At 42.9% G+C, this 21,525-nt stretch overlaps 1 protein-coding gene across 1 annotated transcript in view; it reads right to left on the reverse strand.

Moving 5' to 3' along the window:
* Positions 1 to 19,645, reverse strand: part of NADSYN1 (NAD synthetase 1) — a 36,295-nt gene extending 16,650 nt beyond the window's left edge. Inside the window, exons 1-11 of the mRNA XM_083464090.1 lie at positions 19,364 to 19,645; positions 17,375 to 17,435; positions 16,119 to 16,235; positions 9,588 to 9,641; positions 9,197 to 9,286; positions 7,842 to 7,893; positions 6,506 to 6,594; positions 4,979 to 5,096; positions 2,969 to 3,100; positions 2,451 to 2,525; positions 2,134 to 2,258 (exon numbers count right to left, since the gene is read on the reverse strand). Of these exons, the coding sequence (XP_083320216.1) occupies positions 2,134 to 2,258; positions 2,451 to 2,525; positions 2,969 to 3,100; positions 4,979 to 5,096; positions 6,506 to 6,594; positions 7,842 to 7,893; positions 9,197 to 9,286; positions 9,588 to 9,641; positions 16,119 to 16,235; positions 17,375 to 17,435; positions 19,364 to 19,448 (998 nt within the window). The 5' untranslated portion in view covers positions 19,449 to 19,645. The remainder of the gene's footprint in view (positions 1 to 2,133; positions 2,259 to 2,450; positions 2,526 to 2,968; positions 3,101 to 4,978; positions 5,097 to 6,505; positions 6,595 to 7,841; positions 7,894 to 9,196; positions 9,287 to 9,587; positions 9,642 to 16,118; positions 16,236 to 17,374; positions 17,436 to 19,363) is intronic.
* Between the last annotated feature and the right edge of the window lie 1,880 nt (positions 19,646 to 21,525).

Raw genomic sequence — 21,525 nt, forward strand, 5'->3', positions numbered from 1 at the left:
AGAGCAAGACTCTCCTGGCTTCAGCAAAAGGAACCCGAAGCCTCCAGAACGCAGCAGGAACTCGCGCTGCGCTCCGAAGGCTTCAGAGATAGCCACGCGCAGCCCCTCCGGCAGGGAGAGGCCGCACGCGGCTATGGCTACTTTAGCCGCACGCAGCCTCTCCTGGCTGGAGAGGTTGTGCGCGGCTAAAGAGGAAGCCAAGACAGCCAGCAGGATGGATCCCAATCGCTGTCTTGGCTTCTTTGTTCTTTGGGGCTGGGGGGGCGGGGAGTAAGATTTTTTTCTTGATTTCCCCCTCTAAAACCTAGATGCGCCTTATGGTCTGGTGCGCCCTATGGAGCGAAAAATGCGGTAAACTGGTCAATGGTATCGAGAACCATGAAGAGGACTAGGAGAATGAGCACGGTCACACTCCATCAACAAATGTCTTCAACCTGGGTGACCAAGGCAGTTTCAGTATCGTGACAGGGACATGAACTCAGACTGAAATGGATCCAGGCATTTCATTTCAGTTATGAAGGGCACATTTAGATATAAACCACAGCTTTGCTCTTTCAACAGATATACCAACAGTTAGTGAGATGGGCTGGGGGAACTGTTCCTTTTTCAGAACTGAGAAATGATTGCATCCTATCCATACCCTAGTGCTAAAATCATGGAAAAAGAGGCCTGCAAGATGCTTATTTTATTTTTATTTTTATTTTATTTGTATCCTACCAAAGGAGCTCAGGGAAACATACATGGTTCTCTTACACACATGTGTGTACACAAATAAACAATTTTGTCCTCGCAGGGTAGATTATGCTGGGCTGAGGTCACCTACTGATCTCCATAGTTGAGTAGGGATTTGAACCTGGGCTTCCAAGTTTTAGACTGATATGATAATTAAGAATAAATAAATAAATACCCCACCCAACTAGCTGGGTTTTCCCAGCCACTCTGGGCAGCTTACAGCATATATTAAAAATTGTAAAACATCAGACATTAAAAATATCCTGATATAGGGATGCCTTCAGATGTCTTCTAAAAGTCAGATAGTTGTTCATTTCCTTAACATCTGAAGGAAGGGTGTTCCACAGGGCGGGCGCCACTACCAAGAAGGCCCTCTGCCTGGTTCCCTGTAACCTCACTTCTCACAGTGAGGGAACTGCCAGAAGACCCTCAGAGGAGGACTTCAGTGTTCGGGTTTAATGATGGGGGTGGAGATGCTCCTTCAGGTATACCCGCTATATTCCCAATTATTCAACCAAATCCTTAATCTATCCTACAGAACGACCTTACACTGTTACATCAGACATGTGCTCTTCAGAACTAGGTTTAGATCACAGTCCTACATATGTTTGCTTAGAATTAGCACAAATGAAGAGAAGCTCCTGGTAGCAAGGGTCTGAAATGTCCAAGCAACGGATACTTCACATGTGGCTTCTATCTGTATTTTATTTCAGGAAGTCAATTCCTCTGAAATAAATTCCATTTAAATGTGTCTAGTATTGGTGTGCCTGTTGATTTTAATTTTTAGAACTTCTGAACACAATGGGAAAGGGTGAGGGAAGGCTATATTGTAGTACATAATTTTCACTATCCATAAGAATACTTAAGGCATTAAAAATAATCATAGAAAAATGAAATTAGAAGGTAGACTGTACAAAAATGAAGGTTGGAAAAAAGTCTGTAAGAAGCATTCTGTCATTGTTCATCACATTTCACTACAGAGAATCAATGTCCGCTTAGCAGAAGGCTGAGGCTCAACAGTGTTCAGTTATGGAGAATGGAAATGTTGCTTCTTATTAAGTTCCAAACTGCTCCAAATCTGTTTACTAAGCTATCAGACTTGGAGGGAAGCTTGCAGAAATATCAGCCTTGAAAATGAGCACACTTTGTAGAACACTTTGTTCAGAAGTTCAATATCTCATTTTTAAATCTCCAATAAGGATAATTAATGATTTCTTTCCCTGCTCTAAAGACACATGGCTGATCTAGTAAAGGGGGTTGGGGAGCCCAGAGGTACAAACTAAGGCTTTTGGGACTGATCATGGAGGGGGAAAGTGGAGTGGTGCGGTCCAACTCTGCTCTGTTTGCATCAGATAGGGAGATGTTATACAAGGAGACAGGCTTCTTCCTAATTTTGCCTACCTGATCTCTTCCTCAGGACTATGATACCTCCACTGGATTGGCTCGCTCACAAGTGTACATACGTCATCAAAACATGACAGGGCAAAATTTACTTTTATTCTATGGTAAGGAGTCACTCTGCTTCCCTGCTCAATTAAAACAGAAAAAGAGAAGGTTCAGAAAACGAGAGGCATTTTACCTGTAGAAAAGCAGGCTGTTTTCTTATGTTCTGGAATACAGTATCTGTCTGGATGCTTCAGTTTTAGCTCACATTGGCTGTAGTTTCTAAGCTAACGAACACCTAGTGGGGAGGGGAATCACATATAAGAAATTCTTACTGCTAAGTTTCGAGAGGATATTTCCGCCCTGTAACTTCTGACATCTTCCAAGTCCAGTGTGGCAGTCAACACTTCCTAAAAAACGACAGCAATATCAACCTGTAATAAGGTACTGAGTTTACAGAACCATTTTTGATGTGTTTTCTCATTTATACTAAGAATTTCTAACATACTTTTACTTTGAATGTAGTAAATAAAGCTCCCATTATCCACTCACACTAACACACAGGAGTGTCCTTTTAAGAATATTTTGCAGCACTCTCAAGCACAATTCCTAGAAGTGAGCACCTTCTTCTGTGCCAGCATTTAAACACCTACTGAAAACTTTTGTAGCCCACCAGGCCTATGCAGGCAATTAAGAGTACAGTACATCTTCCACAACTGATGTTTGTTATTAACTTGTTTCTTTATTATTTTACTGTTTTGTTTTGTTTTGTTTTATACTGATGTAAACCACTGTGAGATATTTTTATGATACATTAGTATATTAAAATTTAATGAATAAATAAATGCATTACCACATCATCCAGAGAAAACTGAAGTCCTTGAGCAACAGTGTCTCCATTCATAGAGATCATAGCACAGCCGTCATAATACAGACGATCACCATCACAGCCTTTCTGGTTAGCCATGACATATATCCCACCATTCTAAAAAAGCATGAACACACATATTATTAAAAAGACAATTCAGCCTATATGTCACTACTGTAACTGCCACAATAACATTAACCTTTTAAATAACATAGCAAAAAAAAAAAATGCTTTCCATTCTACTTTTAGAGAGCTGCTGTGAGTAACTTATCGGGAAGCCACATTTTTGTCCATCAACAGAATGCTTCATCAACAAGTGCCCTCAAAGTAATTTCTATACAGCAAACAAAGCCATATTATTAAAAATTCACAGAACACAATTAAAACATCAACATTAAAGCATCAACAACAGGCATAGGCAAACTCCGGCCCTCCAGATGTTTGGGACTACAATTCCCATCATCCCTGACCACTGGTCCAGTTAGCTAGGGATGATGGGAATTGTAGTCCCAAACATCTGGAGGGCCAGAGTTTGCCTATGCCTGCTCAATAACAAAGCCCCCCACACACACCAGTGGTATAATACCACGCAGACTCAAGGCGTGCTCAAAACAATCTAACCACAGCTCCAGAAGCTAGAAAAAACAAGCAAGTCTTCACGAAGTGATGCAATCTCTATCAGTGTTGTGGCCACCTATGCCTCCAGGGCAGGGAGCTCTGCAGCTGGCGCACCACTACAAAAAATGACCTACTCTAAGGTCCCTGCACAGCAAGCTAAATGTACTGGTGAGACCACAAGCAGGAGTCCCTGTCCCATATCTCGGAGCTTGGGGTGGCTGATATGGGGAGAAGTGCTCTGTCAGATACCTAGGCCTTGAGTCATTCAGAGCTCTATGCATTAAGAGTTATCACCCTGAACTGGGCCTGGTAACACAGAGGCAGCCAGCGCATATTGCACAAAGTAGATGTTCTATGAAATTGCACAGAAGTGCCTGTCAGTACTCTGGTGGCTGCATTCTACACTAGCACCTCCAGACTGTCTTTAAGGGTAGTCCTGCCTAGTCTAGTAGTCTAGCTCCAATACATTTAATATTGTACACTAATATTAGTACACTAATAACATCAGTGTAAAGACAAGGCAGTTCTCAACAAGTCCTTACAAACAACTGGGGCCGCCCGTGCCAACCCAAGTTAACAAGCAGTGGGAAGTTCTTTCACAATACCAGCTCTGCAAACATGAAAGCGAAAAGGCCTAGTATTTTGCTTTCACCCACACAACTCAGCCACTTACTTCTCCCCACACAATCTGCTCCTGGTTACAGAATTATGTAAAGAAGTCGGGGAGGTTGTGGGAGCCAGACATCAAATACAGATACTTTTCAAAGAAGTAGCTCATTTCCATGATCAAGAGGGAAACTTTGCCAAATTGATGCAATCAAAAAAATAACTTCTGGCCACTGCAGAGTATCTCAGTTTACAAGAGAATTCACACTGAAGGAAAATATTAATCAGTTTTTTTTGTGGAAATTTATCCTGTGTTTCCTTGTCAGGGTTCCAAAAACTGATCATCTGCTTAAAGCAGTGATGGCCAAACTTGACCCTCCAGCTGTTTTGGGACTACAATTCCCATCATCCCTGATAACTGGTCCTGTTAGCTAGGGATGATGGGAGTTGTAGTCCCAAAACAGCTGGAGGGCCAAGTTTGGCCATCGCTGGCTTAAAGGTAACTACCATGGCCAGGGATTTCTTTCTTTTCACAAGCACTAAAATCTAGTCCCAGGTTATAAAGGATAATTCAACATGACTACACTTTACAGATTATGATCTGAAGATAGATGATGAAGCAGCCTTGCTGGCCCCAAGGAAGTCTGACTCTGGGAACCGAGACTTTTGGGCAACACTACATTTGCCACCTTGAATTATATTGATTAGATATCAATGTCACACACACCATTTAATGAAAAATCAGGTAAAATGTGGGGATATTTGACCTACCTTTGCTGTTGTAAAATTTACCAATTCCACTCGGGTATTAGCTTTTCGCAATACATGGTGACTCGCTGAAGAATTTGTGAAGATCTCCACTCCATCAATTCCCATTTCAATGTGAGGACTATGAAATTGAGGAACCACAAATTAAGTGAAAAGCCTGCAGCTGTGTGCGATCCAAAATTTGCATTGTGCTACTGGATCAAAATTTAGCGCATCAACAGCTTGCTGTTTGACTGCATGGAAAATGCAGTTTCGCTGCCGCCAAAGTGCTCTTCTAGGGAACAGATGCTCAGGTACAACTAATATACCCATACAGAAAATGCCACTTACACCATTACTGCAGTAATGAGTAGAGTACGCAGCAAGGTGGATGAAGTCTTCATTTGGAAACCGTTATCTATGTGAGTGTTGCCCACTCTTTGGTAAGAGTGCCTCTCATCAAGTCCAATGTATGAGATAGTGCCACCAATCTAGAGCGCTGCAGCCAGTGTGCAATGTCCCACATGCCTTGTAGCTTTACACCACATTTAGGCAAACTCCAGCCCTCCAGATGTTTGGGACTACAATTCCCATCATCCCTAGCTAACAGGAACAGTGGTCAGAGATGATGGGAACTGTAGTCCCAAACATCTGGAGGGCAGGAGTTTGCCTTTGCCTGCTTTACACTGAATCAAATGTTCACGGATGACTGAGCTCCATATATTGACTTTAGAAAAGTCAATTTACGAATGCCAAGCCCATGCTTACCTTATAAAGTAATTAAGAAAAACTATTGTGCAAATATGAAATGTAAACTGAAGCTCTGGTAAAAACATGGCCATAGTCTATGAGCACCTCAAGCTACATGAATCATAGATACCCTCTGATTTAATGATTTACTGATGCTTTGTATCAGATTTCTTTTTATGCATACAGAGTTATCGTTACTACCATCATTCTTTCTATTATTATGGTTTAAGTTTGGTATTTATGAACAGTGACTTTGGATATGAACATTTATTTCCTCAAATTAGAAAAGCTCAACTGCCCCCACGCACAATTACTAAATACAGTGGTACATCGGTTTAAGAACAGCCCTGTTTACGAACTATTCGGTTTACGAACTCCGCAAAACCAGAGGTAGTGTCCCCGGTTTGTGAACTCAGTCTAAGAATGGAATCCGAATGGTGGAAGGGCACCGGCGGGAGGCCTCATTAGGGAAAGCGCGCCTCGGTTTAAGAACCGTTTCGGTTTAAGAAATGACTTCCGGAACGGATTAAGTTTGAAAACCGAGGTACCACTGTATTCAGTGTATAAAACAAGCAATAAACAATTTAAGGACATTTGTGGATACAGAAATATCTACAATGAAAGCTTAAGTTCTCCATATTGCCATCTTATTGATTAACCTGACTTGTTCTCTAGAATGTTCCACATAGAGAGAGAGGGGGGGTGAAGGGGGTCTTCAATGTTAACTGCAAAATTGATTTGGATTTTATTTATTTTAGCAGCTTTGGGAATCCTCTCCAAACCTTAATTCACCTCTCTTACCTGGCCGGTGTCCACAGTTCTTCACAGATTTCACTTCCTATGCAGGTATCTAAAGTTGCCAGAACTGCATCACCAAATGGGACACTTTCCTAAGACAAGCAAGGAGTGAGGATGGGCCATTGGAATAGGAAAAAATAATCCACCACCCAGTGATTGACCAACATACAAAATTATCCATCTAAAGCCATGATAAAGGCATTTATCATATGCAATTTGACTCACAATACCCTAATAAAAACACTTCTCAAAAAGGTTATGAAACTAGTGTTTACATCATTTGTATTTTTTTAGTTGGAACATACTGTACCATTACACAGGGATGGCCAATTATAATCCAAGTCACAAGATGTAATATTGGGCACAGTAGCTCTCAGCTACAAAACATGTCAGGAAATTAAGCTCTGGAAACTGCGCTTCTGAAAGGCATGTTTCTGATCCCTTAACCAAGGTAAAAGGTATCACAAGTGGACTATGGGGTTTCACAATTCCTCCTCACAGGGTCTCCTGCCCCTTCTCTCCAATCAGACCAGCGTTAACTTTTAATGTTAAGCAAGGTTTTAGTTTAAATCAGGTAATTTAAACTTGCTTCAAACCCTGGTCTGAAAGTGAATCCGGATGAGCAACAGCTATGGTTAAGGGCTATGCTAACATAACCGGTGTTTTAAGGCTAATGGAATTAAATGAGAGTTGCCAACATGACAACCACAGAGGCCTTCACTATTACCCTCAGGGTCCCCTCTTCCTGCAGAATCTAGCCAGAAGAAGAGGATATGGTGTGGCACCCACAACAATTCACCTGATTTGCAAATGTGCCCATGGTCTCCAAAAGCTCCTATGGCTTGTTTTACATGAGCTTTCATTTTAAATTTGTACACTGCAGAAACTGCCTTTTTGGCAAGAGAATACAGTGTAGAAATACTGAGGTAACATTTATTCAGGAAAATTTGAAGTGCAAGGCTATGCATGTCCCATTAACAGTACTAATACATGAGTTTTCAATCAACTTTAGTTTTTGAATTTATTTATATTCCAAATATAAGAACATAGAAAGGAGAACAAAAATCACCAGTTAGCACCTGTAACATCAAACCACTAGTATCTAAACCTTGGGACTCGGCAACATTTGTAAAGATAAAGCGCTTTATATGCATTATAACACCAGATGGCGCTGTGGAGTCCCATTTTTCGCCACCAGAACTTCCCTGTATGAAGTTTACAATGCGTTTAACTGAATCGCTTCTTTGATGTGACTAGATCCAGCCATGGTCGACAGTCAAAGGTGGTGGATTTTTTTATTATTATACTGCTATCCCCCATATGTATCAAAGCATTGTACCTGAACTGTTATCTCTTGTATCATCCTGGGAGGAAAATACTCTTCCACATGCCTAAAGGAGAGGTATGGGGGGAAATTATGTGACAAATAAGCACTTAAACACACTTTTCCATATACTAAATTTTAACACACTGCCAAACCTCTTCAGCTAAAACTCTGTGACAAAGAGGGGTTTAAAAAAAAAATCAAGTTAAAGCAGAAGCTTTTCATAAACGAGGCCTGCACAACTTGCAACCTACCAAGCCTGAGATCTATGGGTATAGGGTGGTATGCAAATTCAACAAATAATAATAATTTTAAAAGTCAAATGCAACTTTAATAATAATTATATTAATAATACATTTTTATTTGTATCCCGCCCTCTCCGGCCGAGGCTGAGCTCAGAGCGGCTAACATCATAAAAACAACACAATAAACATAACATTAATTAAAATCCATCTTAAAATTAATTCAGAGAAGTTAAAATCTGGGCAGGTGCCAAATATCAGGGTGGAATTGAGAGTGGTTAATACTTGCCAAGACCAACTGTTTCCACTGATCATACAAGGACCTGTGAGCGGGTTGGGGGCCTCCTTCGGGCTTGTTTTATACAAAGGAAAGCAAGTCAAACTGCATTCTGCCCAAAGGCCTGGCGGAACAGCTCCGTCTTGCAGGCCCTGCGGAAAGATGTCAAATCCTGCAGGGCCCTGGTCTCTTGTGGCAGAGCATTCCACCAGGCCGGGGCCACAGCCGAAAAGGCCCTGGCTCTAGTCAAGGCCAGTCTAATTTCCCTGGGGCCCAGGATCTTCAAGATGTTGTTGTTAGCAGACCATAAAGTCCTCCGTGGGGCATACCAGAAGAGGCGGTCCCGTAGGAATGAGGGCCCTAGGTCGTTTAGGGCTTTAAAGGTTAAAACCAGCACCTTAAACCTGATCCTGTACTCCACTGGGAGCCAGTGCAGCTGGTATAGCACTGGGTGAATGTGATACCGCAGCGGGGACCCCATAAGGAGTTTCGCTGCAGCATTCTGCACCCGCTGGAGTTTCTAGGTCAGTTTCAGGGGCAGCCCCAAGGGCAGCTTTACAGCCTGAGAGGACAACCCTTCTGGCTTTGCAGTCCCATGCAAAGGACAAATACAGCCTTGGTGGACTGCCATGCATGGCTTGCATGCCACATGGTGCTCATGACAAAGTATCATACCAGGATGCAATGTCAGCATGGGTGCAATTCTGGCAATGATTTAAAAAAAAGATGTTTAAGACAAGCCACACAACAAAGCCTCCTGAAAGATCTTCTAACAGAGGTTTGGCATGATATACGTCAAGAAGCAACCCAATTCTCTAGAATGCCTATCACAATGAAGTATAGGAACTTGCCGCGATCTACTCCAAGGAGTGAACCATCGCATCTCCCGGTAGTTTCCTGTATTTGCCAGTGCCATCTTTGGTCGTATCAGAAGTATTTTCCTTGAATAAAACAAATAAAGCTACCATGAGGACATGCAGTGCAACAAAATGAAAACAAGGCCCTTGAGAAATGTTCTTTTACTGCAACCCAGCCAAAGTTAAGGATTTTGAAATCTGCTTATTTCAACAGAGAACAATCAAACATATACTTAGGCCTAAGCTGTCATGACATAAGCATTAGTTTTTCCACTTTAAATATGGGGATTAAATCTACACCTAAACACAAGCACACAGAGTATCCCAGAGAGGCACATTCTGAAAAAGAGAGGAAGAGTACTTTGATTGGAAAAGAGTCACGTACTTGTTTAAGAAGATCACTCTGCAATTGTAGCGAACATTTCGGTGCATAACAGGCCTGCAGAAATAATAAAAATCAGTGTAATCAAGAGATGACATTCACATATATATGTATATGAGAGGACCTGAACCAAATAATGGAATTGAGAATATCTTTCACACACCTGAAGAAGTGTGTATCTGAAGAAGTGTGCTTGCACACGAAAGCTCATACCAAGAACTAACTTAGTTGGTCTTAAAGGTGCTACTGGAAGGATTTTTTTTATTTTCACACACCTAACTCTGATGCACTCAAAACGTCTCAGTTCTAGCACACACCAGAAATATTTCTCACTGTTGTCACTCTTCCTATTATCACCCCACCTTGCCAGAAACAGCCAATTCAGTGCTGCAGGCGTCCCCATTGCATGCCCATCATCTAGGCAAGGCAAAACTAGATTCTAGCCTTCTGCAGATCCCACTTCATTTATATATGACTGAGCTTGTACAAATGTGCTCAGTACTGGAGAAGAGGAATCTCTGTTAATCATTTTACTTTTTTTTTTTTTAAAAAAAACTTTTTAAAAACCCCAAATGGCTTCAACTTTCCTCATAGGGGAGTTGCTCCAGCCCCTTCATCATTTTGGCTATCCTGTTCTGTACCGTTTCCAACTCTACAACATCTTTGCTGACGTGTACTGACCAGAAGTGTACACAATGGGCCATATTTAACTAACTGCACTAGGGGAAGCCAGCACAAGGATTCCTACCAACATGGTGGGAATTCCCCCTCATTCCCCCTCTCCATCCCTAAATCCGCTCTGAAGGGTTGGGGGAACCCCTGGAACAGATTTAGATGGTGTGCGATAGGAGGAGAGAAGGTTCAACCACAAAAGGAAAATCCTTGCACTGACAGAACCATACCCTCAGCACTACATTGAATACAACCCAGTACTTCAGATGAGGGTCATACTGTTATGAAACAAACGTATGAAATAATGGGATGAAATACGGCACAGATGGGTGAACATGTATTTTTTCCCCTTTAACAAGGCTAATGGGGTTAGAAGTCTAGTACTACCAAAAACTGCTTTAGTTGTCATAAAACCAGCCGGAACAGGAAGACCAGGAGATAAGAACAGTGTGTACTTTGAAGGAAACAGCTGCAAAAAGAGAATGGAATGTGGAAACAAGGTCATGAAAAATAAAAAGTCTAAAGAGATATGAGAAGCCTGCATCCAGTGAAGAACAGAACCAAGTTAAAGAAGATGAAGTATATTGCCAGGACTCCCCGCTTTTAATCAAGACTAGTCGTGCAAGGGCTGCCCCCTCCATGTGCTTGCAAAAGTATGAATGAAATGAAAATAGCATCATGTACTGCTAGGTTGTTAAGAGTTAATAACAAGTCAAAATTGTCCTGAGCTTCCTTCTCTACAAGACCCACACACTTTCAAGGCAGTGATTTCATCACCCACTGGGATAAAATTGGCCACAATATCATACTTTCATATAAAGGCATAATCAAGTTGCTAGTTTCAGTCCCAATCCCTTTGCTAGTGATGCCTACCACATAATTTGTTTGTGTCCCCCCCCCCCCACAGGGGCAGCAAACCAGGTCAACATTTTCACTGAGCTATCTACCACAACCCCAATATTTTTGCTTCTGCAATGTTACCAACCCGTTAGAGCATGTGTGAAGTCAGAACAATTGAGGGTTGTTGTTCTTTAGCCCCCACGTGCATCCTTTGCTTACAGTGAACCACATTTTACATTTTAACACCCATTCACAGAGTTTGGAGAGATCTTTGTACAGCTCCACGCAACCCCTTTGTATTCCAGCACCCTAAAGAATCTAGTATTATCAGCAAACCTGGTCACTGCACTGCTCACCCCTAACTCCAGACCAGTTATGAAGAAGTTCTGCTCCAAATACATTATTACGTACTTCTTTTTCTGTTCACAGAATAGCATGGAGGAAATGAGGTCACAGAAAATAATTGAGAGGTTGTGCTGCATAGCAAAACAGGACATGCATGTGGCTAGGAATGCTACACGTAGAGTACATATTTGTGACGAGCAGAGTGTTACCATAAAGCACCAATGCTGCAGCAAGCAAAGGCTCCAGCAGCTCAGTCAGCTGCTTGTGGCTGGAAAGCCAAACAGGATGTTTGTGACTGTTGCCATGGAAACAAAGGGGCAGTTCAATCTGTACTGAGCACCGGATGTTAGCTCAGTGTGTGTGTCATATGACCCGTACTGGAAGTACATGGGTGGAGTTTCTTCTTGCTGTTGTCGAGTGCAGACATGTTTCTCTGTACTGATATGAGAGACAGAAATAAAGGATGTAAATAGTTTTCTGTCTGCTTCTTTCCCCTCCTGGGGGACACCAAAGGAGAGAGGATGAACGGTGTGTTCCTCTCACACATCTGAGATGAATCGCCGGGACCTCGCCTGCTTATCAGCAGAGTGGAGACGCGGGGAGGTCGACAGGAATATCTGCCGGTGCCTACGCTGTGGCACATTCCTCTGACCCAGGCAGAATTCCAACAGTGGTAGCAGAGGATGGTTTCGATCCATCGACCTCTGCATGAGAGGCTGGTGAATTGTCCTCCTCTGCTCCATGGAAGCCTGATTTGAGGGGCTGATTCTCTGCAGCCAGAAGCTGACCAGAAGAAGCTGACAGCCAAGCCGATGCTCAAGGTATGAGACTTTTAAGGGCTTAGAAGAGTGAATGCAGAATGATTCATTCTCTGCTTCACGGAGAGCGTGTGTGGGAAAGCAGCTCCAACTTAGAAGAGGCCTGCATACCAGGCATTTTTGTGGTTTCCTGTCCGAGGAAAGGAATGCACTGTTGCCTAGCAACGTCCTTCAGAAGGCTGTGCCTCAGAGAGGAGAAATGGAAAGTTACTCGAGAGGGCTGGACAGTCAGATAATGCTTCAGAGAGGCGTAAACAAAGTTTGTTTTGACTAGGTCCTCACGAACTGCTGGAAGGGACTTTCCAACGCAGCCAGTGTCAGAGTTGCCAGGTGTCCAGAGTGTAAACAAGCCAGCTATTGGATTTTAGAGGCTTGTGTTTTAGAGTCAATGCAAGGACTCAAAATGGATGCCAAGAAGGGGGGAGGTTTGCCTTCTCCACCCCTCCTGACCAATGACAATTATTCATCTTGGTCTGTAAAGATGAAGGCCCTGCTACAGAATCAGAGACTGTTTGGGGTGATTGAGAATCCCATCCCTGCAGCACCAACGCGTGCTTGGGAGTCACAGAATGTGAAGGCTAGGACTGCCATAATTCTGTGTGTGTCAGACTCGCAGCTTGTGCATATACAGCATTTGGAATTTGCACAAGAGGTTTGGAACGCGCTGCGTACAACGCATCAGAGAGATGCCGGTTCTTCAGCGTTGCTGTATTTTGAGAAGTTGACCAATCTGAGATTAGCGCCTGATGGAGATGTTCAAGCGCACCTGACAGAGATGAAGTTTCTGCGTCAACAGATGGTGGAACGCAATTTCCGTCTACAGGAGGAAGTATTTTGCTTCATGATGATAAACAGCCTTAGCCGCACCTACAAGGTTGTTGCCAGTCAGCTTGGTTCGCTACCTGCTCAGCAGCTAACCGCGGAAAGAGTGTGTGCTGTGGTCCTGAACGAACACGACAGACTTGCTGCACTGGAAGTGAAAGACAGGGGGAGGCAAGAACAGAGTTCGAATCTTCCCACTGCTAGTGATGCCGTAGCATTGAGTGCCGTCCGATGCTATAATTGTGGACAGACTGGGCATCTACAGCGAAACTGTAGGAAGCCGCAACAGTCAAAAGGAGCCAAGAACAGCTCTACGAAGCCTGAGGCGTCAAGCAAAAGCCGTACCATGTGCCAGGTGAAACCTGCAAAGGCGATGATGGCGAAAGGAACCACGCCAGATGTTGGGAACGCATTCATAATCGATACCGGCGCCACGAAGCATCTCTGCCCACACAGAGGACTGTTTTCGACGTTGAAGAAGCAAAGCTTCACTGTGAAACAAGCCAACGGTCAAGAACTGGAAGCTACCGGAATTGGGACTGTGTATCTTGAGAGTCTGAACTTGACTATAAGCTATGTTTACCTGGTTCCAGAACTGAAATTTAGTCTGCTGAGTGCTTCGCAGATTGCAAAGAAGGGACTAAAACTGTACTATGATGCTAAAAGATGCAAGATCTACAAAGATGGAGAACTGTTTCTAACTGCCAAAGAGAAAGATGGACTGTATTTGTTGACTTTTGATCAAAGTGATTACATGAAATGTAATACTTCTGAATCTAACGAATTTTCTCTTGCAGGTCTGACCAACAAAGAGAACACCAAGAAAGTGGCTAAGAAGGTCCACAGAGCTTTTCAGCGGGTGTATGCTGATGTAATTGGTCCCCTAGAACAATCTAGAGGCGGTGCAAAATATTACCTTGTGTGTGTTGATTGTTACACTAATTATTCTTGGGTTTACTTGATGAAGAAACCGCAGGAAACTTTAGAAAAGTTTCAGGAGTTTTGTGACAAGGTTAAAAGTATGCATGATGCTAACATTGATTGTCTTTTCACAGATGACAAGCCAGTTTTTCTTTTACAGGATTTCCAGAGGTTCCTGGATGAGAAAGGGATAAGACACAAACTTGCTAGTTCCGAAGAAGCATGGAAGAAATGTGTCTGTGTTAGGGTGAACAAAGAATTGCAAAAGGGGATGCATGCGCAATTGCTAAGTTCACATTTGCCACATGATTATTGGGCCGAATCTTTAGCGTCCTATCTTCATGTGTGGCTGAGGAAAATCTCAACAGAGTTGGGATGTACTCCTTTTGAGAAGCTGTTTAATAGAAAACCTTCTGTTGCCTATTTTAAGGTTTTCGGGTCTCATGTGAGAACAGAAACTCCAAGTGGGGTAAAGAATGCCAGAGGCATCTTTGTGGGTTATGAAAAAGGTCTCTACAGAGTAATTTTGTCTGAATCTGGTCAGGTGATTCTCACAAAATTTCTAGAGAGTGCTCCTGAACAGGAGGGAGTGATTGTTCACACGTTTTCCACAGAAGATTCTGATGATGATGATGATGAGTTTGATCTTATTGAGTTCAGTGGTACTGATGATGCTGACAGCGATAGCTCAGACAGCTCAGTTGTCACAGTCATTGAGAGGAAATCTCAAATAATGACTAGACCCTCAGAAAAGGAGGATGAACCACTGATTAAGCTTAATACTGGTTCTCCAGAGAGTTCACAGGCTGAACCAGAAAGCAGAGAAGAGCAGCAGCTCTTACGTAGGTCTGAGAGAGCAACGAAGGGTGTACCACCCAAGAGGTATTCAGAGGAGTTTGCTAACCTTGCATATGTTGCTGTTGTAAACGATCAAGGACAGATTGAAGCTGTGTCTGAGTCAGAGACAAAGGCACAACAGAGAGTTGTTAACCAAGGAAATGCAACGTCACACAACCAGAGAGGTACATTGGTTAAACCAGTGGCGGGTAGTTCCAAGGGTGGAACTAAAACAACAGGAGAATGTTATAAGTATAACAACTGTTTGTTTTCTTCTCTGGCTGATGCTTTGCTCGCAGCACGCATTGATACTTTAGGGGGAGTATGTTACCATAAAGCACCAATGCTGCAGCAAGCAAAGGCTCCAGCAGCTCAGTCAGCTGCTTGTGGCTGGAAAGCCAAACAGGATGTTTGTGACTGTTGCCATGGAAACAAAGGGGCAGTTCAATCTGTACTGAGCACCGGATGTTAGCTCAGTGTGTGTGTCATATGACCCGTACTGGAAGTACATGGGTGGAGTTTCTTCTTGCTGTTGTCGAGTGCAGACATGTTTCTCTGTACTGATATGAGAGACAGAAATAAAGGATGTAAATAGTTTTCTGTCTGCTTCTTTCCCCTCCTGGGGGACACCAAAGGAGAGAGGATGAACGGTGTGTTCCTCTCACACATCTGAGATGAATCGCCGGGACCTCGCCTGCTTATCAGCAGAGTGGAGACGCGGGGAGGTCGACAGGAATATCTGCCGGTGCCTACGCTGTGGCACATTCCTCTGACCCAGGCAGAATTCCAACACAGAGCATATGCTCAGCTTTGGCTGGGTCACTAGCTACAGTCATTCCTGGACCAGGGCAGCCTGACCTCAGTTGTCCACGCTCTAGTGTTCTGCTTGGACTACTGTAATGCATTCTATGTGGAGCTGCATTTGAAGATGGTGCAGAGGCTGCAACCAGTACAAAATGTGGCTGCTAGTTTGGTAATTGAGGCAGCCCAATGGGAACATCTGTCACTGATCCTGAAAGCACTCCACTGGCTGCCAGCGAGCTACCAGGCCCAATTCAAAGGGTTAGTACTAGCATATTGTAACTGTTTTTAGGTATTTTTAACTGAAACTGTTGTTAGAATGTTTTTCCTGTTTTAGAATCCTTTTTTAAAAACAAAATGTGGATGTGTTTGCTACCCTGGGCTCCTTCCGGAGGAAGAATGTGGTATAAAGCCAATAAATAAACAAACCATGGATCTCAAGCTAATGTACGCACATTGTAATTACAAGGTAACTTACATTCCAACATCACAGATTATGTCTTGAGTAATAGGAGATTCCAAAAGTTTGGCCAGAACTTGAAATGAATGTAGAAGTGTATCAGACTCATAGTAATGATCAGAGCAGCCATATCCACTGCATGAAAACAAGAATCATATCAACAAACACATTATTTTCATACCAAGAAGGAAATTATGAGCTTTCGCAAGACAAATTACCTAAAGCAGAACCACTTCATTACAGGCAATTGTACCAATTAATGTGAAGCAACCGCTTGAACCAAGAGTATATTATTAACTACGTTTATATTACTCCAGTGGTAATTGACGTTAAAGAAATAAGTACAGTGGTACCTCGGGTTAAGTACTTAATTCGTTCCGGAGGTCCGTTCTTAACCTGAAACTGTTCTTAACCTGAAGCACCACTTTAGCTAATGGGGCCTCCTGCTGCTGCTGCTGCGCCACCGAAGCATGATTTCTGTTCTTATCCTGAAGCAAAGTTCTTAACCTGAAGCACTATTTCTGGGTTAGCGGAGTCTGTAACCTGAAGCGTATGTAACCCAAGGTACCACTGTATGTAGGATACAGAATTATTTCCTTTTTGTATTAAAATCTCTATCCCACCCTTCTGCTGTCCACGATCAAATTTACTACCGGTTATGCTATGGGCATGAATGAGATGGCTCTCTTTCCCCTCCAACTACAACCCCCCCCCCCTTGCTCCACAAATGGACAGAAAGAAGTTTGCACATTATTTCAGAAGGTAGAATAGAAGTGTTGAGGACAATTAATCTCTTAAGGTTAAATGTTTCAAACATTACATACCCCAACTCAAAAACCAGTAAGCATGGCTGTGTGTGTTAACACTGTCACCTTTAAAAGTGCTGATCACCTGTCTGAAGAGGTGAGCAGATGAAAACTGATTTCCCTTCTCCCATATAAAGACAGGAACAAGAGGGTGGGATGTGATTCTGGTGACTAGTCGACTGCTCTGGATGCCACCCCTGCTAAGTTTGCACAACATTGTATCTGAACAATTTTCAGAAGCAATGCAAAATAATATTTTACTTAAGTATGATTACAATAGTTATAGCTATGTACAGAAACATTTCAGTTACATTTACTTTGACGTATTTCTAACATACTTGATATCCTTACTCCCCAAGGTTATGGAGGATTAGGAAAATCATATTTCTCTTTTTCCCTGCAAAAGGACTACATGTATTTTCAGCATGGAAGGTAATAAAATATATGAAATGGTTAAGCAATTCTCACCAAATTTCAAGTTCTGGCCCAAGCCGGTATCTTGCTCCCTTCTGTTTAGCAATTTCAACACCTAGAATATCAAATTATAATTATTAATCTTTGGCAATCTCATGAAAGGGAAGAATCCTACATCTTCAAGTATAGCGACATGAATGATACGACTCAGTAGAGCACAAAAAATGACAGCATGTGATGCCTCAATACAGCCTCCTCAGAATCTCGGGTTTTTTAAAGCAAATTCCCAGCCCTTATGGTTGTGCAAAAAGTGCTTGAAAATACGAGAGCACTCCATTTTGAAATCTCAAAAACCAGAGACTATCAAGGCATTCAATAACTGAGAGGACGTGCTACATGCAAATTGTCATCAGCATCTGTTTTTCTTGGTACAGAATATTTCCTTTTTCCAATGGGGTACTTACTGCCCTATGTACAACTCAGATTCACAGAACTGTTTTAACTGCAATCAGTGGAGAACACAGGTGCATGAAATGGCTATCACAGAGCAATAACTATGCACTGAGCTCTCTTACAGCTTACACAGAACATACAAGCTTTACAAATTATAAGAAATGTCCTTCTGGATCAGACCGAAGGATTAGCTAGTCCAGCATCCTGTTCCCCAGTCACCAACCAAATGCCTGCAAGAAGCCTACAAACAGAACTTGACCACAACAGCCTTTTCCTGCTGTTGCTTTCCAGCAACATTATCCTTGGAACCAGGGCTTTTTTCAGCCGGAACTCGCTGGAACTCAGTTCCAGCACCTCTCAGGTGGGTGCCATTGCTGTTATAAGAGAACAAGGGAGGCGTCCATGGTGAGTTCCGGCATCTCTTTTTCTAGAAAAATAGAACTGCTTAGAACTGCCACTTGAACCAGAGATCACGGTAGTCCTGCCTCTGTGGTCCACCTGATATCAGTCACCCTCCACCTTGTGGGGGGAACAAACATTAACAAATTCTGCCATAACTGGAATTTGCAAACAAAAAACAGCAATGTATCAATTAAAAAAAATCCATCTGAGCCAATCAAATATGCAGGGCCCAATTAGACAACATGATGAAGAATCATCACTAGGTATCCCATCACTTTGACATTTAAAGAGACAAGAAATTGAATCACAGATCTCAATCTCAGCTAGTGAAGACTCATACCAGCTTCGTGCCTTACAGAGCCACAGTAAGAGGTGCAACAAAGAAGCCTGGTAAGTCTTGAGCAGGATTTGAGTTATGAACAACAGAAGCAATTCATTATAATATTGTGACTATGATTTAATAGATAGAAGATAGGGTGCAGAAGAAGGGGAGAAGAAACAACTCCATGGAAAACGGGGTGGGAGAAAAAATGAAAATGTGTTTTGATTGTATATACTAAAAATGTTGAAACTTAATAAAATATAATTGAAAAAAGAGAAAAGAAACAGAATCCTGGAAGGGGAAAATCTGCATGGCACCCTGAACAAGAGCACCTGTGTCTGAAACATTTTATTGCATTATTTATTATTTCATTGCATTTGTTATTTCATCTCATTACATAATTTATTATAATTTATTACCACTTGCATAATTGTTGTGCTGCTGTGGGGCACAGGGCAAGCTAACTCCACCACAACCACAGAGTAAAGAGAAGTGCCGGCCTTTTATAGAGTTAGGTATTCATTGCAGAGTTGGAAGGTATTCATTGCAGAGTTACATCTTTGGTAAAGGCTGTTCTCCAACACTCGCAGGCTAGTGTTTCCCAATTGTTGGTGTTTATACTACATTGTTTAAAATTTGCCTTGAGACAGTCTTTGAACCTCTTTTGTTGACCACCAGCATTACGCTTTCCATTTTTAAGTTTGGAATAGAGTTGCTTTGGAAGACGACAATCAGGCATCCGCACATGACCAGTCCAATGAAGTTGAAGAATCACTGCATGCATATATATATGCACGCACGCGCGCACACACACACGCGCCCCCCCCCTCACCCAAGAAACACCAGCGTTCTTTGCTTTGCCTTACTTCTCAATATCCTTTCCAGGTTGCCGTCAAAATCCAGCGCCCACTGATTCAAGGCGCAGGTGGCCACAGTCACCTTCCTGCCCATGGTGCTTTGGTGCCTGAGGCTTCGCTTCTCCCGGGAGCCCTTGGGCGACAGTAGGTCGGCTGTAAACAACACACAGCCCCAGCCCAGAGCAAAAGCGGACCCTTTCGCTTCCGGGGGGCCGGGCGAGAGAATCCACACATAAGCCCCGCGGGGCACTTCCGGGATAAATCATAGAGGTAGGAAGGGATTCGAAAATGGAACTAAACCTCCCACTCTCGTTATCCCAGCGCCAAGCAGAGGGCTTTCACCACAGAGATGAGAGAGGGTAGCGCGACGCGACGCCATTAGTAACGCGTTCGCGCCCCCCCTGGCTTCCTTTGGTATTTCAGTTTTCTCCCCGCACGGCCAGGAATGGTTGAGAACTGTAATGCGGTTCCCGTGTAAATAAATGAACGGAGTCTTTATGTTCAGCTGAACTCGCGTCTGTATCCTGTACAGCGCTAGATTGGTGGGTCGGGGTGGAGAGAAGGTTTACGGGGTTGATGGAGGGGGCCATTTAAACCAGATAGGCATTTTTGCTGCGATTTCAGGTCTAGGGTTTGTTTTGGCTCCCCCCCCCCCCGGTCTCTTTCGGCATCTGTACTGTTTTAAGCATGAATGTGCGAGATTTCGGTTCAATTAAATGCACTTAGCAAAATGAGTGTGCTTGAAATATCTGCATATTCTGTGTAGTTGTTTTAGTAGTGTCTATGTTGCATCATGGTTGGTTGGCGTTCGTCTGTCTTGGTCTCGGAAAACAATTTCACCAATCAAAAGTGAACAACTCGGTTACAATAAAAAATTCCTTCCAGTAGCACCTTAAAGACCAACTAAGTTAGTTCTTGGTACTGTATGAGCTTTCGTGTGCATGCACACTTCTTCAGATACATGTGTATCTGAAGAAGTGTGCATGCACACGAAAGCTCATACCAAGAACTAACTTAGTTGGTCTTTAAGGTGCTACTGGAAGGAATTTTTTATTTTGACTATGGCAGACCAACACGGCTACCTATCTGTAACTCAGTTACAAAGCCATTATTATAAAGTTGTAAGGTGTTTAACAACCACAGCCTGTATCTGAAATATGGAAAACATAATATAACATAGCTGCATTCCCCTGGAGGCCTGTTATTTACAGCACTAAAACACAATATTAAAACAGTGCAATCCTACTTTTACATGGAAGTAATTACAACTGTGTCCACTGAGGCTTGCTCCCTGTGCAACTTTTTCTCCCGCATGGATGTTCCTTGGTAGTTCTTAAAAGGAGACAAATCTGACTAAAAAGCAATGTTCTCTAATTTATATGTTCTGGGGCTGCTGTGATAGTGCAAAAATAGTCACATATGTTCTCCTTTACTAAAAACCCCCCATTTTATGTGGCTTTTTTTCTTGTAACTGACAGCAGTTTTGGGATGACCATGACTCAAGTTAACCCTAGCCCAAATCTCCCAGACTGCTATGCTCATCTCCCCCATATTTTCTTCTATAGATGTAGAACAGCTGCTTCCAGAGCTGGCGTTATGCCATCTCACACGGAAAGACAAGGAAAGAGCAAAAATTAACCTGTTGAATTTATGTTTGTGATGTAGAAGTTATAACTATAGAGCCCATGTAAGGGGAAAAGACCCAGTTAACATGCAAGTCAAGTCAAGACATGAGCTCAGCAGCCCAACTTGTGAATCACAGCAATTATACTGCCTCTCATGGGTGTAGCCAGGATTTTTGTTAGTGGGGTGTAGGCCTTTGGGGGGGGAGAGAACCTCAGTTAGCCATGTATTTTTATTGACATTTATTGATTTGGGGAGGCAACTGCCCCTCCCTGTCCCCCATGGCTACACCTATGCTGCCTCTCATCTTGGAAGTACAGTGGTACCTCGGGTTACATACGCTTCAGGTTACAGACTCCGCTAACCCAGAAATAGTGCTTCTGGTTAAGAACTTTGCTTCAGGATGAGAACAGAAATCGCGCAGCAGTGGCGTGGCAGCAGCAGGAGGCCCCATTAGCTAAAGTGGTGCTTCAGGTTAAGAACAGTTTCAGGTTAAGAACTGACCACCGGAACGAATTAAGTACTTAACCCGAGGTACCATTGTAATA

The sequence above is a fragment of the Podarcis liolepis genome (genome assembly GCF_965112155.1).
Source record: "Podarcis liolepis genome assembly, chromosome: 1".
Classification (NCBI taxonomy): Eukaryota; Metazoa; Chordata; class Lepidosauria; order Squamata; family Lacertidae; genus Podarcis; species Podarcis liolepis.